General features: G+C 40.8%; 1 protein-coding gene across 1 annotated transcript in view; it reads left to right on the top strand.

Annotated features, from left to right (window-relative positions):
* The window catches only part of terb1 (telomere repeat binding bouquet formation protein 1), a 112,826-nt gene that overhangs the window by 21,029 nt on the left and 71,871 nt on the right, over positions 1–19,926 (top strand). The window contains exons 4-5 of the mRNA XM_052028679.1: positions 1,099–1,227; positions 1,889–2,033. Of these exons, the coding sequence (XP_051884639.1) occupies positions 1,099–1,227; positions 1,889–2,033 (274 nt within the window). The remainder of the gene's footprint in view (positions 1–1,098; positions 1,228–1,888; positions 2,034–19,926) is intronic.

Consider the following 19,926-nt stretch of genomic DNA (forward strand, 5'->3'; position numbering starts at 1 on the left):
CCACACTATGAGAAAAAAATACTTTTACATGACTGTCAGGGTCTAGAATGCAGGGACAGTCATAGATTCAGATGCTGTAGTAATGTGCTCAGGAAGGAGTTGGATAAGTATCTGAAAGGAAAGAATTTTCAGGGCCATGGGGAGAGGGTGAGGGAGTGAATCCATTTGGATTGTTCTTATAAAGCGTTGGTAGGGATTCTGTAGGCTGAATGCTCCCCTTGCTGCAAACAGTTAGTAATTGACAGTTGAGGGGTACAATTCTTTGGTATTAAATAGGATAGCTCATAGAGTCCAGCATAGAAACACCTCTTCAGCCCACATCATCCATGCCGATCATGATGTCTATCTACACTAATCCCATTTGCCCACATTAGCCTGTATCTCTCTATTCCTTTCTTATCCAAGTACAAATCCAAATGTCTTTCAAACACTGTAATTATGTTTGCCTTTACCACCACCTCCATGGAAAAACTTAGATCTTTAAATTTCTTTCTGCTCATTTTAAACCTATGCCTTCTAGTTTTAGACTCCCTCACCCCAGGACTATCTTCACTATCTATCCCCCTCATAATTTTATAAACTTCAATAAGGTCACCCGTCAGCCTCCTACGTCTCAGTGAGAATAAACTCGGCCAATCCAATCTCTCCTTATAAGTAAAGCTCTACCTTCCAAGCAATATCCTGGTGAATCTCTTCTGCACTCTGTCAATTGCTTCCACATCTTCCCTATAGTATGGCAATCAGAACTGTATACAATACTCCAATTGTGGCCTAACCAATGTTTTATATAGCTGCACCATGACATCCAAACTCTTATACTCAATGCCTCAGCCAATGAAGGCAAGCATGCCCACTGCCTTCTTCGCTACCCTATCCACCTGCGTCACTATTTTCAGGGAGCTATGAACTTGCGCACCAAGGTCCCTCTGTATATCAACACTCCTGAGGTCCCTGCCATTTACTGTATATGCCCTGCTAATATTTGATGCCCAAGTATTACAGTTTTAATAAATAATTGCAGAATAAGACTTAAATCTCACACTTACCCCCTTTAATTTCTGCATATCCACATAAAATGAGTTTTTTATTTAACATTAGGTGAAGCAAGTGATTACTTTCGTGAGATTGGAGGCTTGGACTTTACTCTTGGACTTATTAAACTGACTGGTGCTTCTATCCTTCGTGGGGCTGCTCTGTTCACTTTGGGAGCTCTAGCTGAAAGCAGTGGTAGGGAAGACTTTTATTTACTTTTTCTTAATTCCCCAGTTGCTCTTTTCTGTGAGTTTTATTTCTTCATCCTCTTAATATTTCTAACGCCTTCCCAATGGCTTAATCAATAAGAGCATTGCCCAATGTTTTTACAGACCAAAACATCTGAGGCTTGATTTTTCATCTGTGTTGAACCAGGTAGTGTCAGGGAAGGTGCAAATCTTATCATCCTTATGCTGTTGAAAAATGTAATTTAAAACAAAAACAGCCAAGCTGTCGCTCATGATTTGACATCCAATGTCTCTTACTGGAAAATAGAGATCTGTGATTATAAGCTGAGGACTCGATCACACTTGACAGGGATAGTGTGTACAACTAAATAATTCTCTAAATAATTAACTATTAATTACTAGTCTATTCCATGTAAAGAAAGATCATTTATCTGAGGCTCTGGAAGTTCACCATTATTCATAAAGTTTAGAAGTGAGGAGAGAAATGAATGTAGATAATGAATATATGGGATTAGTTTTATCATGAACCCTCAACTTGTTCAGATAATGGTTTCTACCTGCAAACCTTTTGAAATCAGCAGCAGCACATTCTGTTGCAGTGAATTAATGTTCACTTTTCGTAGGTGTTGTAAAATATAAATAAAGATCTTTTCCTTTTATGTTTCCAGTCTACTGCCAGCAGAGTTTGTGCTCTGTAGAACTGCTGTCTGATATCGCCTTGTCACTTGCTCAGAAGGATGCTTCACTGATTCTGAAGAGGACGGATGTCTATATGATCCTGGTGTTGGTCTCGCACAACAGTATGGATGTCATGTTTATATAACTATGTTAACCTTCTCCTTGACAGATGAACTGGAACACCATATTATTGCACAAATGTGCAAAGGAAAGTGCATCAGATAAGCATAAACAACATATGATAATTTGTCTTTACCCCAGTGAACAAAAAACACAGTTAATAGAACTCAACCAACCAACAAAGAGAAACGGTTTAGCTGTGCATTTAGTAACCCTGAATAAATAGCAATTTGATACAAGTAGGCAACAAGCAATCCACTGTGTCAGTTAAATAGCAATCCAACAGAGCCCTATCTCCTTAAAACCATAGCCCTCTATTCCAGGCAACATCTCAGTGAATATCTCCTACACTCTCTATTGCTACTGCGCCCTTCCTAGTGGTGTGGCGACCAGAACTGTACATAATACTACTTAAGTAAAACGTAAACCCTTCGTGCTGTAAATCTGTCATAAAAAAATCAGAAAATGTTGGAAACACATATCAAAGAGCTTTATTGCCCAACTTGATTTTCACTTAGCCATCAGAGTTCTATCTGCCTTAAACTAGCAACTCATTTTTTGACTATTCTGCCCCCGACCCTCATTCCCCAATTACTCCTGTCTTCCCTAATCTTAATTGACTGAGCCCAACAAATTGAAATCAAAACCTTCCAGTGGACTCTCAGTGCAAGTGGTCAGCCCAAGTAATTTTACTTCAGGAAGTTAGATTCATAGAGAGTAACTTCTCTTTGCTAGCTGAAATGGCTTTATGTTCAATGCACGTTCCTAATTAGTTTGAAGTGCGATTTGCTAGGCTATTTCAGAGGATGGTTGAGCATTTAATTATTGAGACAGATTTTCTTCTCTGAAGGAAAATTTGGTGGTTACATGGTCACCTTTAGTGTGCTGGCTGTATATTTCAATATTTTTACTTAAATAATTAAATTTAAATTTTCTACCACCTTTTGGATCATCAGACCAAATCTCTGGATTGCTGATCTGCTAATCTAAACACAGTGCTACCATACTATGTATGGGCGTAATGGGGTATTTGAAGTTATGTCGAAGACTTGATTGATGGAGGTTGTTGGTCAGTGAATGGTTAGGGATGTCATGCATTGAGCATTATGTAAGGCAATATAATTGATGGGGGAGATGGGATTTGAAGGTGCATATTGAGATAATTTATTATTTCCTACATTGCATCCATGTTCCTGAGGTTTGGTTCCTCACATTAACCTGAATTACTGTTGTCTTTCCTTGAATGCTTTAGTGTTTGCCTGGAGGTTTCTTGGCCTTGTTCAGGTCTATCTTGTCCACCTAGACTTCCAGAGCAACATTGGAAAGTGTACCTTTCCCAAGTGTTTAGTTGTGGTTCTCCTTTTTTAGAGGAATAAGCTGGCTTTAATCAATGATGGCCAGATTAAAGTGGTATTAGCCACTCAAGGATTTGAGCCTTGTTATGATGCAGCAAGCTTCTTAACAGTGTAGTTAATGCTGGATGCTCTGTGAAATTGTGTAATGAAGTTGCAGTATTGATTTTGTCAACTGGGCATGTGCTGAGCATATATTGCACTCATTGCCCATTTTTTGATACTATCCAATTTATTCCTAACTGGAAGAGTAAGAGAAACTTTTACTTTGTGGTTGTCATGATTGGTGTTGTCTCAGGCTGTAGAAAGTTCACAAATATTCTTGTCTTCAGCACTGATCTCATTTAGTTAAAAAGAAAACAAAATAATGAATGTGTTTTGGGCATCAGAACACTATCAGAGCTACTGAACATTTTTAGTAGTTTCTTCCTTTAGAAGCTTGATTGTCCTTTTGGCAACAGGTATTTTGATGTCATCTTATTAAAGTTTGCATGATTACTCTTAATTTTTGGGATTAGTCTAGGATAACTTGGAGTTGGTCAAATGCATCCTGTGTCCAAACCATGTAAAAAATGTACTTCACTTTTCCCCCTTTTAGAAATACTGCATTACGTCCAAATTAGTCAAATGTGAAGGATCTATTTTCTTTTCCAAATGGAGACTTTCTGCTCCCAATCACCACCTTCCCTAGATCATAGGAACATTGCTTAGCCCTTTGCTTCCTATAGAACCAGCTTCTGAGCCTTTGGTCCTCTCCCATCCAACTTTTTCATAACATAACTGCCTCCTTTGTTTCAGTGTGGACCAATATTGACAGAAGTATTGGTTCCCTTTCATTGAGGTTCATCATTCTGCATTTTAAGACTATTACAATAAATCTCCCTTAAATTCCCATCATTATTTATAGGCTGGTGAGCCTTATGTCAGTGATAGGGACATTATTGGAGAGGATTCTTAGCGATAGGATTTACTCACATTTGGAAAAGCATAGATTTATTAGGGAGTGTTAGCGTGGCCTTGTGCAGAGGAGGTCCTGTCTCACAAATTTAACTTGTTTTTTAAGGAGATGATGAAGATGATTGATGAAGGTAGGGCAACGGATGTTGTCTGCATGGACTTCAGTAAAGCATTTGACAAAGTCCCTCATGGTAGGCTGGTCCAGAAGATTAAGTCACATGGGATCTATGGTAAGTTGGATACAAAATTGGCTTGATTATAGAAGACAGAGTAGTGGTGGAGGAGCTTTGTTCCGACTGGAGGTTGATGATCAGTAGTGTTCTGCAAGGATCAGTGCTGGGACTTCTTGCTTGTAATATATATCAATAATTCAGATGAAAATCTAGGTGGTCTAATTAGTAAATGGTAGAGTTGGGGATAGTGAGGAAGGTTGTCAAAGGATACAGCAGGATATAGATCAGTTGGAAATTTAGGCAGAAAAGTGAAAGATGAAGTTTAATCTGAACAAGTGTGAGGTGTTGCATTTTGGGAGGTCAAATGCAAGTGGAAAGTATACAGTATGGCAGGATTCTTAGGACCATTGATGTACCGAGGGATCTTGGAGTGCAAGTCCATAGCTCCCTGAAAGTGGCAAAACATGTGGATTGGGTAGTGAAAAACGTGTATAGCATGCTTGCCTTCATCAGTCGGGGCATTGAGTATAAAAGCTGACGTCATGTTGCAGCTATATAAAACTTTGGTTGGGCTACATTTGGAGTTTTGTATGCAAATCTGGTCGCCACACTACAGGAAGGATGTAGAGGCTTTGGAGAGGGTGCAGAAGAAGTTTACCAAGATGTTACCTAGATTGGAGAGTACTAGCTATAAGGAGAGGTCAGATAAACTTGGATTGTTTTCTTCTGGCGCATTAGAGGCTGAGAGGTGACCTGATAGAAATATATAAAATCATGAAAGGCATAAATACGGCAGGTAGTCAGACTCCTTTTCCCACAGTGGAAATGTCAAATACTAGACAGCATAGGCTTAAGATGAGAGATGGAAAGTTTAAAGGAGATTTGCGATGCAAGTTTTTTAACACAGGGAGTATAGGTGCCTAGAACATGCTGCCAGGGGAGGTAGTGGAAGCAGACATGATAGCAACATTCAAGAGGCATTGAGACAGACACATGAACAGCAGAGCATTAAGAGATATGGACCATGTGCAGGCAGATGGGATTAGTTAGATTTATATTACAAACAAAAGTGTTTGTATCTTACCCTGCAAAGCAATTGCACAGTTCCATTCTTACCCCCATTTTTGATCATCATCATTACAATAAAAAATATTTGGTCATTAACACATCTAGTTGTAGAATCTTATTGTGCCATGTTTCCATCTTCAGTATTGTCTACATTCACTCTTACCTCCTTCACATAACCACTAAAACTGTTATTCATCCCTCTATCTATACCTGACCTCTCCTTAGTTCAGCACAATTACGTCTTCCATCAACTTTCATTAATCAGAACCCATCCATTGGCATCGTCTCCTAGAGTCACATAGTTGAAATTAATTGAAATCCAAACACTAGTAATGCTTTTTCGGCACTTTTGTAGAGATTGGACAAGCGTTGGCAAGAACAACAGGGTGTATTGATGTTCTTCTAAATTTGTTCAGGTAATTAGCAAAATCTGCACGATATATTTCTCATGTTATTCACAAGGGTGAAACATTGAAACTTATGCTGTGAAAATAAATTTGTGCCATTCAAGACACTAAAGAGAATTAATTTGCAAGGCAACTTGTTTAAATGCCAAGGGATTTCAGGTAAAAAATCTTCGGGAAAAAAAGTAAGGAAGATCATGTGCTTACTAATTTTATTTGACGGTTATTTTAAATCAAAGAGTTAACTCACTTAAAATTCCAGTTAAAATATCGGATAGAGATTGGTGTAATTTCAGTTGGCTGAGCCAGATTTGTGAATGAATGTTGAACCAGGAAGGCCAGAAACCCATGTTACTTCTGTGGACCTAATTTTCACTGTTTCTCTTTGAAAGTGATGTTGAGATACAAGGGTCAGAGAATGGAATCATAGAATTTTAAGCCATAGGAAGCCATTTGCCCCATCCAAGTGAACAATTAAACTATTTAAGTTTATCCGACTTCCCAACTCTTGGTCCATAGCTCTGTAGGTTACAACTGTTCAGTTGTTCATTCAGATACTTTCTAAGCATGATGGTTACTATCTCCACTACCCTTACAGAGAATGAACGCTAAAGGCTTATCATTGAGTAAAATAAATTTTCCCCAACTCATTCTAATCCTTCCTTCAATTAACTTAAATCTCTTTCCTCTGAGTTATTTTCCTCTCTGTAAATGAAAATAAATTCCTCTCTGTGTATCCTCTCTCGCTCCCTTGTAATTTTATATTCCTCATTTAAATCACCCCACAGTCTCCTTTTTTCTATAGAAATTAATACCAGCCTGGCTAGCCTCTCACCAAAACTGACAATATCTTTATAAGTCTTTGCACCTTTCTAGTGCTATTACCTCCTCTTGTAGTGTGGTGACAAGAACTGGAGTATTTTAACTGTGGCCTAACTAGTGTTTTATACAATTCTAGCATGACCTACATAAGAAATAGGAGCAGAATTAGGCCAACTGGCCTGTTGAGCCTGCTTCCGCCATTCATTAAGATCATGGTTGATCTGACCAGCTCCACCTGATCTACCTGCCTTTTCCCCAAAATCCTTAATTCCCCTACAATGCAAAAATCTATCTAACTGTGTCTTAAATATATTTAATGAGGTAACCTCTACTGCTCTCCTGGGCAGACAATTCCACAGATTAACTACTCTCTGGGAAAAGCAGTTCCTCTTTATCTCCATCCTAAATCTACTCCCCCAAATCTTGAGGCTATGTCCCCTAGTTCTAGTCTCACCTACCAGTGGAAACAACCTTCCTGCCTCTATCTTATCTATCCCTTTCATAATTTTACATGTTTCTTTAATATCCCCTCTCATTCTTCTGAATTCCAGCGTATAGTCCCAGGCGACTTAATCTCTCCTCATAGGCTAACCCCCTCATCTCCAGAATCAAATTGGTGAACCTTCTCTGTAGAAGCCTCAAAAGCCGGTGTATCTTTTCTCAAGTAAGGAAACCAGAACTGCATGCAGTACTCCAGGTGTGGCCACGGCAGTACCCTGTGCAGCTGCAGCATAGCCTGCCTGCTCTTAAATTCAATCCCTCTAGCAGTGAAGGCCAACGTTCTATTTGCCTTCTTGATAATCTGTTGCACTTGCAAACCCTCCCAAGTCCCTCTGGACAACAGCATGCTGCAATCTTTCACCATTTAAATAATCTGATCTTCTATTTTTCCTTCCACAGTGGATGACCTCGCATTTACCAACATTGTACTCCATCAGCCAGACCCTTGCCCACTCACTTAACCTATCAATATCTCTCTGCAGACTCTCCACGTCCTCTACACAATTTGCCTTTCCACCCAATTTGGTGTCATCAGCAAACTTAGATACTTCACACTCGGTCCCCTCTTCCAAATCATTAATGTATATCATGAACAGTTGCGGACTCAGCACCGACCCCTGCGGCAGTCTACTCACCGCTGATTGCCAACCAGAGAAATTTCCATTTATCCCAACTCTCTGCTTTCTGTTGGTTAACCAATCCTCTATCCATGCCAAAACATTATCCCCCATTCTCTAAAAACATGGCTGATTTACTTCAATGCCACCTTCCATTTTCCTTAAACTCTTCAACATCCGAAAGTCTATTCAAGATCTTAACAAAGAATATATTAATTGTTAAGCAGTGACAGGAGCAGATATTTACAACCCTCTGAGTGAAGAAATTTGTTTTCATCTCTGTCCTACCATATCAAATCCTCTCTCTTGAGACTAAACCGTTAGTTCTAAGCTCTTCAATCCCAGGAAACAGGATTTTTGGCATATATCCTGTTATGCTCCAGTGTGTACCACCACTTATATTAAAAACAGAAAACGTTGGAAACATACAGCAAATCAAACAGCACCTGGGCAGAGAGAAAGGTATAGATGCTTTGTCAAACATAATTGTTAATGGAAAATACAGTGCTTTTTGTTTTTATCTAAGATCAGCTTTATTCTTATCATTTATAACATTGTGTGGTGTTCAATACTGTGTATGTAACTGGTGTCTAATTCACTCTCTCAACTTGTTTATTTGGAATCATGCCTTAATTAGATTTTCTTTAATTAAAGGTGGCAAAAGTACTATGCAGTGCAATTTAAATACATCTAAACTGTTAATGTATGGAAGGATATTCTTCATTGAAATCTATTTCATTTTTGGGTGGGTCCAGATACATAATTATAGAGGTGAAGCTTGAAAATGGGCAGTTAAATAAATTTGCTGTGACTTGGCTAAATTACACACTACTTTGAAAAAACTAGTTGAGAAACTGCCTTAAGCTTGGATCCTCAATCTGATCTTGGCAGGGTGGCTGTAAGGGCATGACATTTGAGATTAGGTAACAGTAAAATCAGTTTGGAAAGGGATAAATGTTCAATGATGCCCTTCTGCTGAGTTACATAAAACATAGAACAACACAGGAACAGGCCGTTCGGCCCACGATGTTGTGCCGAACTAATTAAACGAGTAATTAAATGCCTAACTAAACTAATCCCTTCTGCCTACACAAGGTCTATATCCTTCCACTCTCTGCACATCCATGTGCCTCTCTAAGAGCCTCTATCTACCTGAGTCCACTGCTACCCCGGAAAATGCATTCCAGGCACCCACCACCCTCTGTGTAAAAAAGAAAAAACCTGCCCCACACATCTCATTTAAACTTAACCCCCTCACCTTAAATGCATGTCCTCTAGTATTATACATTTCAACCCTGGGAAAAAGATACTATCTATCTATGTCTATAATAATCTTATAAACTTTTGTCAGATCTCCTTTGAGCCTCTGATGCTCCAGAGAAAACAACCCAAGCTTGTCCAACCTCTCCTTATAGCACATGCCCTCTAATCCAGCATCCTGAGTTTGTAGATATAGTTGCTGAGTGAGGACCAGGTCAAGGTAAGCTGCAATATCTTTCGGAGTCCCACCAACAATTTTCTGTTTATAGAAAAATAGAACGTTTTCAGCTGCTTATTCATCATGTATTGATTTCCTTATGATTTTGTAGCTATGGTTGTAATTAGGGTAAAAAGATGTATACATCACTTAGTAATTTCTCTTCCTGAATTATTGACTCCTAAATAGAGCTTAGGTCCACAGGGACCAATTATTCTAGAACTTTGCATAAATGCCTGAATGTGTCCCCTGATAGAAATGATCAGTGGGTTCTTCAGCTATAGGTGCCACCTTAACAAGACTTGTACTCTGTACTCAATTGTCTTCCTCATTCAACCACCCAAATGAATTGTTGGATAAGGATCAAGGGCAGGAGTTCTGATCAATTTTTTTTTGTATAAGATTTTAAGGTCAATTACTGTGCCCCTGACACTTGCCTATAGCAGACTGACAAAGGACTAGGCTCCTCCCAAGTCTTCATGGATCAGCTTCTCTGTTGATAAACATACTGCTACCTTAATGCCTTCAGAACCCCAGGATTGTTTCATTGTATTAATTAATGCAAAACCTAAATTTTGAATACTGTAAGAAAGGCAATGTATGTGTTAAAAGCATAGAGAGCCTATAATTGTATGATACCAAAATTAGCTCTTTTGGCCAGTGATATCCTGAGATTTACAATTTACATCCATGCCCCAGCATTTTCCCATAACCTTGCAAATTAGTACTCTCAGGTATGTGTCCAATTGCCTTTTGAAAGTTCCCATGGAATCCACTTCCAGCACGTGAACTCCAGATGTTAACAGTCTGTGAATGTTTTTGCTCATTTTCCCTCTTGGGTGTTAGTTGCCAACTGTGGCTCATTTGCCCCGAGTCAGAATGTTATTGGTTTTAGTGCCCATTCCAGAGACTTGAGGCGGGTCTCAGTTCACACTGATGCTCATATGCTGGGGTGGTGGGGGGGCGGAGGGGTGGAGGTTGTGGCGTTGAATTGCTGGACTCCTAAAGGAGTCTAAAGTTGGGGTCCAGTCTTGCGGTCAAATCTGGCATAGGATCAGAGATACCACTGATATCATTACAGATTCTAGGTCTGCAATGGGATGATTTTGTTTCAAATTACTTGCTGTAGTTTAATGTTTTTCTATGTGTTTTTGAATTAATTTTCAACTGTTTTAAAATATCTGTAATAATTTTTGACTTTGAATTAAGTTCACTTTTAATTGTTTATAATGCCTCTAAGTGTCAAGACTGCCAAACTCCGTGACAGACCTCTGCCTTCTCTCAGAGCCTGTCAGGGACATTCTTGCACAAGATTTCTGCATCCTGCTGCCCAGGGTCTAATCGTTTGACGTTTGACTCAAGGGTGCTAGTGAGATTGGCTGTCTGAATCCAGTCAAGTACTGGCTAAATGCAGTCATGTGAGGCCTGCGGGCACCGATTCCAGGCTGCAGCCCTAGTTCAGCAAAATCCAGTTCTTTACTAAAGCAGATTATCTGGTCATTACCCCAGAGCTTGTTGTGCATAGATTGACCTGCCATGTTCCTCACATTACAGAAGTATGTCCTGAAAAGTGCTGTATACAAAACTAGTTTTTTTTCTAGGGTCTTTTACTGTCTGGTGACCAACCTATTTGCTAGAGGAAGCAGTTAGCCCCTACTTACTTTATCAAGTATATTCGTAACATTTGCTCCAAAGAAAACTATCCTAGATTATCCAATATTTCCATATAACTGAAGTTTGTCAATGTAGGTATCATCCTGATAAACCTTACCTATACCCTGTCCAAGGTCATTTGGAAAGGTTACTATTCTTACTAAAATATAGCAGCTGGATTAAACTCATTCTTTAAGTATATTAGGAACAAGAGAGTAGCTAGGAAAGAGTGGGTCCCCTTAGGGACCAAAAGTGTAGTCTATATGTGGAGCCAGGGGATATAGGTGAGGTCCTAAATGAATGCTTCACACCTTTATTCACCAAGCAGGATGTGGATTATAGTGAGTTCAAGGAGGGTTATGTTGGTTGTCTGGATCATTGTATTAAGAAGGTGATAGTGTTAGATGTCTTGGAACACATAAGGGTAGATAAATCCCCAGGGCCAGTTGAGATGTACTCCAGAATGCTATGGGAAACAAAAGAGATTGCTGAGGCCCTAGCTCATCCTTTGCATCTTTGTTAGCCACAGATGAAGTATCAGAAGAGAGGATGATAGCTAATGTTGTTCCTTCATTTAAGTGGGGCAGCGGGGATAAGCCAGATAACTACAGGCTGGTAAATGTTGCATTATTGATAAGGAAATTATTGGAGATAATTCTAAGGGACAGGATTAATGTTCATTTGGAAAGACAGGAACTGATTAGAGAGAGCCTTTGGCTCTGTGAGGGGGAAATAATGTCTCACTAATTTAACTGAGATTTTTAAGAGGTAACCAAGGAGATTGATGAAGGCAGGGCAGTAGATGTTGACTATATGGACTTTAATGAGGCGTTTGACAAGGACCCTCATGCTAGGCTGGTCCAAAAGGTTAAGGCACATGGGATCCAAGACAAGCCGGCTAATTGGATCCAAAGTTGCCTTGTTGATAGGAGGCAGAGGGTAGTAGTGCAAGAATGTTTTTCTGATTGGAAGTCTGTGCCACATGGATCAGTGCTGGAATCTTTGCTGTTTGTGCTATATATTAACAACTTGGATATGAGGAATGATTAGTATGTTTGCAGATGACAGGAAAATAGGTGGTGCTGTGGACAGCGAGGAAGGTTGTCTGAGGCTATATCAGGATATAGATCAGATGGAAAGTTGGGCGAAGCATTGGCAGATGGAACTTAATCTTGACAAGTACATGGTGATGGATGTTGGGAGGTCAAATAGGGATTAGACATATACAGTAAATGGTAGGGCACTAAAGAATGTTGATGAACAGAGATATCTAGGGGTCCAAGGTGGATAGGGTGGTGAAGGTGACATATGGCATGCTTGCCTTCGTAGGTCGAGGCATAGAACATAAGGGTTGGAATATTATGTCGCAACTTTACAAAATGCTGGTTAGACCACATTTGGAATATTGTGTGCAGTTCTCGTTGTCACACTATATGACGGATGTGATTATGCTAGGGAGAGTGCAGAGGAGATTCACTAGGATGTTGCTTGGATTGGAGGACTTTAGTTATGAGGATAGGTTGGGCTTGTTTCCCCTGGAGCAAAGGAGTGACCTGATAGAAATATAAAAGATAATGAGAGGCATAGATAGGGTAGATAGTCAAATCTTTTTCCCATGCTAGGGGTATCAAAAACAAGAGGGCATGGGTGTAAGGTGAGAGGTAGGAGGTGTAAAGGGGATCTTAAGGGTAGGTTTTTTTTACACAGACAGTAGTTGATGTCTGGAGCTTGTTTGCAGAGGAGTGATGGAATCAGATACAATTACAATGTTTAAAAGGCATTTGGACAGACACTTAAATAGGCAGGGTATAGAATGATATGGCCCTAATTCAGCAGATGGGGTTAGTGCAGATGGGCAAAAAGAGTTGGCATGGATGTGGTGGGCTTAAGAGCCTGTTTCTGTGCTGTACTACTCTGTTTTTATTACTCCAGCTGAGGCTTAACCAGTGAAATGCAAAGGTCTAGCATATATAAAGATCTTGCTTTTCAAATGAATGCTCCTTTTATACAGCCAGTAATCCTATGTGCCTTTCCACAAATCAAATAAAACAATACTTTGTAGATGAAAATCAAGTTAACTGAGAGTAGAGCAGTTTGTGGGTAGGATTTTTGTTCTCTCTAGCGCTGTTTTCCCAATGTAAAACTCCCAAATTATGCCTTTGGTAATGCAACATACAAAACTCTACTGTAGTGAGATTTTCAATATTACTGTTTTTAAAAAAATTGCTTTTACTTTCACATATACTAACCATCTCTTAATAGTTTTCCCTGAAACCACGCTATTTAAAGGGCAATACCCAAATTGGATTCTTTGTCCTCACTGATAACTCTGACTAGCTATAGTGTCAAATAGCTTGTATGTCTGGACTGGTTTGTACATTGCAGTCAGGGTCATCATTAGACTTAGCTTCCTAGCCCTTGTATCATTCCAGGCTGCTACGTACTGCTTCATTAGGGTTGTCAGCCAAACTCTGCTGAAGGAGAGGAGACTTAATCTAATTTTTCTTTAGCCCGTAGATGGAGGCATTGTGTGTGTGCTCATTTGCCTCTGTCACATGCTTTCCTAAAGTGCAGGCATTCAGACATTACATTATTGTTCTTACAGAGGCCTCCCTGGCAATTCCTGTCCTGGAGGTCCTTGGTAGTCCCATGCACAAAGAAATTCCTTCTGTGGGCACTCTTCTTCACTAGCCTGTTCAGGTACCTCTCACTACCTTGGAGTACTCTTCCATCATTACAGCATCAGTTAGTGAGAAGCAACATTCCCCAGTAGCTGGAAGAAATGCTGTTTGTATTGTGGTGTATCCCTTTCAGAGCTATTGGGATGGTGAAAACAGTGTAACCTCGTTTCTCACCAATGGGGAATGCTATGTAGAAAGTGGCAATATCAGATTCAACACAAGATTGTAGAAGGAGTCCTGACAATGCTATTCTGAAGCCCCTACCAATTTACCTGTCATAGATTCATCTGTCCATGATAATATTGGCAGGAGTGACCACCATGCAGTCTCTATAGAGACGAAATCCAGTCTTCACATCGAAAATACACTTCATTGTGTCATGTGGCACTATCACCATGCTAAATGGGGTCAACTGCAACAAATCTAGCAACTAGGACTGGGCACCCATGAGGTGGTGTGGGCCATCAGCAGCAGCAGAGTTGTACTCAATCACAATCTGCAGCCTCATGGTCTGGCATAACCCCCACTCTACCATCTCCATCACACCAGGTGATCAACCCTGGTCAGTAAAGAGTGCAGGAGGGCATGCCAGGAGCAGCAGCAGGCATACCTCAGAATGAGGGATCAACCTAGTGAAGCTACAAGACAGGACTACTACAAGCCAAACAACATAAATAGCATGCAATAGACAGAGCTAAGTAATCCCACAACCTTAGATCCCACAGATCTACGCTCTGGCATTTCCTCCCATATTCAGTAGTGAATAATGGGGGACAATTAAACAACTCACTGGAGAAGGAGGACCACTGTTGTTGGTAGAGTCTTCGATACGACAAGAGGATGGACAGGAGTGAGATAGATCAGCTGGTTGAGTGGTGTCGCAACAACCACCTCACATGCAACATCAGCAAGACCAAAGAATTGATTGTGGACTTCAGGAAGAGAAAATCAGAGGAAAACACCATCTTCATTGAGGAGTCAGTGGTGGATAGGGTGAGCAACTTCAAGATCCTGGGCATCAACATCTCGGTGGATCTATCCTGGGCCTAACACATTGATGCAGTCGCAAAGAAGGCATGCCAGTGGCTCTATTTAGTTAAGAGTTTGAGGAGATTCGGTATGTCACCAAACACTCTTATAAATTTCAATAGATGTACAGTGAAGAGCATTCTGACTGGTTGCATCACCACCCTGGTATGGAGGCTCCAATGCACAGGATTGCAAGAGGCTGCAGAGGGTTTTAGACTCAGCCAGCTCCATCATGGGCATAACCCTCCCCACTATTGAGGACATCTTCAAGAGGTGGTGCCTCAAGAAGGCAGCATCCATCACTAAGGACCCTCACCATCCGGGACATACATTCTTCTCATGACTACCATCGGGGAGAAGATACAGGAGCCTGAAGACCCCACACTCAACGATTCAGAAACAGCTTCTTCCCCTCTGCCATCAGATTTCTGAACAGTCCATGAGCCCATAAACACTATCTTGTTATTATTCCCTGTTTTGCACTATATTTTTGTAATTCATAGTAAGTAATTTTACTGCTGTCACAAAACAACAAATTTTGCATCATGTAAGTCAGTGATAATAATTCTGATTCTGTCTTCCTGACCAAAAGACCGCTATCAGTGAGGATAGGCAGCAACACCTCTGCCACAATTATCCTCAACAGTAGTGCCCCACAAGTCTGTGTCCTTAGCCCCTAACTCTACTCCCTATACACTCATGACTGTGTGGCCAGATCTGCTTTAACTCCATCTACAAGTTTGCAGATGACACCACCGTAGTGGACCGAATCTCAAATAACAATGAGTCGGAGTACAGGAAGGAGATAGAGAGCCTAGTGGCATGGTGTCATGACAACAACCTTTCCCTCAACGTCAGGAAAACAAAAGAGCTGGTCATTGACTTCAGGAAGGGGGAGTAATGCACACGTTCTGTTTACATCAATGGTGCTGAGGTCAAGAGGGTGAGATCTTCAGGTTCCTAGGAGTGAACTTCACCAACAACCTGTCCTGGTCCAACCATGTCAACGCCACGGCCAAGAAAACGTACCAGCACCTCTACTTCGTCAGGAGGCTAAAGAAATTTGGCATGCCCCCTTTGACCCTCACCCAGTTTTTATAGATGCTTCATAGAGAGCACCCTATCCGGATGCACCACAGCTTGGTATGGCAATTGCTCTGCCCGAGCCCTCAGGAAACTGCAGACAGTTGTTGACACAGCTCAGTACATCATGGAAACCAGCCTCTCCTCCATGGACTCCCACACTTCTCGCTGCCTCGGTAAAACAGCCAACATAATCAAAATCCCACCCACCCCAGACATTCTCTCTTCTCCATTGGGCAAAAGATACAAAAGCCTGAAAGCACGTACCACCAGGCTCAAGGACAGCTTCTATCCCGCTGTTATAAGACTACTGAATGGTCCCCTAGTGCTATAAGATGGGCTCTTGACCTCACAATCTACCTCATTAAGGCTTTGTACCTTATTGTCTGCCTGCACTGCACTTTCCATGTAATTGTAACTCTTTATTCCGCATTCTGTTATTTTCCCTTGTACTACCTCAATGCACTGATATGATAAAATGATCTGTATGGATGGCATGAAAACAAAGTTTTTCACTGTACCTCGGTACATGTGACAACAATAAACCAATTTATCTTATTTATCTCCACAAATATCCCCATTCTCAATGATAGGAGAGCCCAGCACATCAGTGCAAAATAGGAAACTAAAGCATTTGCAAGAATCTTCTGCCAGAAGTGCCAAGTGGATAATCCATCTTGGCTTCTTCCAGTGGTCCCCAGCATGATAGACACCAGTATTCAGCAAGTTTGATTCACTCCACATGATATTGAGAAACGGCTAAAGAATTTGGGATACAGCAAGGCTATGGACCCTGACAACATTCCAACAATAGTACTGAAGACATGCTCCAGAAACTTGCCGTGCTCTTGGGCAAGCTGTTCCAGTACAGTTACAACTGTGGCATCTAACTGACAAAGTGGACAGTTGCTCTGGTATGTCCTGTTCACAAGGAAGGCAAATCCAACCCAGCCAATTACTGCTCCATTGGTCCACTCTCAATCATCAGCAAAGTGAGGAAAGGGGTAATCGATAATGCTATCAAGTGGCACTTACTTGGCGACAACCTGCTCACGGAAGCTCAGTTGGGTTCTGCCAAAGTCACTCAGTTCCTGACCTCATTACAGCTTTTGTTCAAACGTGGAATAAAGAGCTGACTCCAGAGGTGAAGTGAGAGTAACTTCCCTCGTCATCAAGGCAGCATTTGATCAAGTATAGTTTCAGGGAGCCCTGGCTAAACTGGAGTCAGTGGGAATCAGGGGAAAACCTAGCACAAAGGAAGATGGTTATAGTGGTTGGAGGTCATTCATCTCAGCCACAAGGCATCTGCAGGATAGTATCCTGAGCCCAACCATCAGCTGCTTCATCAATAACCTTCCTTCAATTGTAAGGTCAGAAGTAGGGATATTGGCTAATGATTGCACAATGTTTTGCACCATTCTTGACTCCTCAGATAATGAAGCAGTCCACATCCAAATACAGCAAGACCTGGACAGTATCCAGGCCTGGATTAATAGGTGGCAAGTAACATTTGTGCCACACAAGTGCCAAGCAGTGGTGATATCTAACATGAAAAAATCCAGCTATCACTACCTGACATCCAATGACATTAACGTCACTGAATCCCCCTCTATCAATCTCCTGGAGATTATCATTGACCAGAAATTGAATTGGAGTAGCCATATATACAATGTGGCTACAAGAGCAGATCAGAGGCTAGGAATCCTGTGGCGAGTAACTCGCCTCCTAATTCCCCAAAGTCTACAAGGCTCAAGTTAGGACTCCACTTGCCTGGATGAATACAGCTTCACCAACACTCAAGAAGCTCACTACCATACAGGACATAGCAGCCTGCCTGATAGGCACACTATCCACAACCATTTACTCACTCCACCATCAACACACAGTAGCAGCAGTTTGTACCATCTACAGGATGCATTGCAGCTACTCACTGTCACGAATCAGCAACAAAAGAAACACACTGAGCATGATTCAGTGTTAAAAACTATTTTATTAATTACTACTTATGATAATACGTAAAATAAAAGTAAAAATGTTAGTATGTTAGAATTCAAAAATGTTAAACCTCGAACGTTAACCCCAAAACTAAACTCGTCGTGTGTGTGTGTGACAAAGTCCCAAACTCCCAGTTCCGGAATGGTTCTTAAAGTTCAGTTCCGCAAGCCATAAGGTGAAACATGAGCAAGGGCTTCTTCAACAACCACCGTTGTCAGAAGATAAGACGTAGATGTAGAGAACATAGAGAGAGTAAATACAAAATCCAAATGTTCCATGATGGAACCCAAACGACACTTCAGTGTTTACTCGGTAGTGACTTCCTCACCCCGAAAAGCATCCGAACCGTGGTCGTCCACACACAAATACCTGTTTCCTTCTACAGGTCAGCAACAAGTGAACTCCACCGGATTACTTCCAACTTCCATACATGGATTTCTGTGGCAAACACAGTTATTGTTTCTCATCCATCGATAGAGAAAACTAGCAGGCTGGTGTCTCTCCCTTCTCTCTCTCTCTCTCTCTCTCTCCTTCTGACTTCTTCAACAACGTCATTACGTCCTTTATCTTCTATTGACGTAAGCACGCCCCACACACACATACACACACACTCTCTATCTTAAAGGACTTTCACTGAGTCCGTAACATCACCAAGACTCCTTAGGACAACACCTTCCAAAACACACAACCTCTTCTAGCGAGAAGGACAAGGGTAGCACTCCACCACCTGGAAATTGCCTTCCAAGCCACACACCATCCTGACTTGGAAATATATTGCAGTTCCTTCACTGTTGCTGGGTCAAAATCCTATAACCTTCTCCCTAACAATATTGTGGGTATACCCACACCTCAAGGACTACACCTCACAATTCAAGAAGGCAACTCATCATCACCTTCTCAAGGGCAACTAGAAATGGGCAATTAAATGCTGGCTCGGCCTGCCAAAGTCCATATATCTGAATGAATAATAAGAAAGCAAACCACTTAATACTTAACCTGCATTAAATTGGACCTCTCTGTGTCATGGAACAGGACCAGAATATAAAAGTTAAATGCATCTTTTTTTTTATTTGCATATTTTCAAATCATTAATACTAGTGGTCATCACTGGTGTTTAGATATAGGATGTATTGATCAAAGAGGCAACAAAACAATTCTTTCCAAATTTCTACACCTGCAAAATTCAAGTAGGAGAGCAGATAGCAATATAAATGTGAAATAGGATTGAGTTGCCTGGGATTTATAGGTTATACTGGAAGACACTTGCCTAGAGTTAATTAATGAACCAGACTGACTGGACACTTTGAAACCCAGGTCTGTGCTGGGTCAGCTCAATTTAGCAGGGATAATGGTGATGGTATGAGTTCCAGATTAAGGAGGGAAATTCTTCCCTAGGTTATGATGTTAATTGCTACACTGTGACCACTACTGCATGGATATTAGACCAATACAATTGACTGCTGTTACGCATCTACAACTGGGTAGTTGTGCCATTAAACTGAATTGCACAGATGGTGTTGGTGTCACTCAGAGAGTGGTGAAGGCTGGTTAATTGCAGCTGACTTTGTCTGGAGGAAATGTAAATAGAGTGAGATGAAGGACAACAGAAGAGAGAAAAGAATTGCTGTGATTCTGAAATATAGAACACAACAATTGTTATAAATATGAAATAAAAAGAATGCTGGAAATAACCAAGAAGTGAGGCAGCAGCTGTGGAAAGATTGATGACCTTACAACGGCATTGGGTAGTTCTAATATAATCTGGAAAGGCTGATTATCTGAAATTGTTGATTTCAGTGTTGAGATCGAGGGCTGTAATTACCTAGATGCAAGGTGGAGATGCTATTCCTTGAGCTGCAAACTTGTACCCCATCAAGAAACCAGGTGCTACCAAGAGAGGGAGAAAGTTGGTTAGCAAATAGTCCTAATCAATGATATGAGATTATTCACCACAATATCACGTGAATACTTCTGATAAAATTTACGGACCTTAAACACTCTTTATTTTTTTCTACAAGTGACAATAATAAACCAATTCCAATCCCTAACTAATGTTGCCTTTTATGTTAGGAAACAAAAATCTTCAATTTGAACAT

Source organism: Pristis pectinata, chromosome 13, assembly GCF_009764475.1.
Source record: "Pristis pectinata isolate sPriPec2 chromosome 13, sPriPec2.1.pri, whole genome shotgun sequence".
NCBI lineage: Eukaryota > Metazoa > Chordata > Chondrichthyes > Rhinopristiformes > Pristidae > Pristis > Pristis pectinata.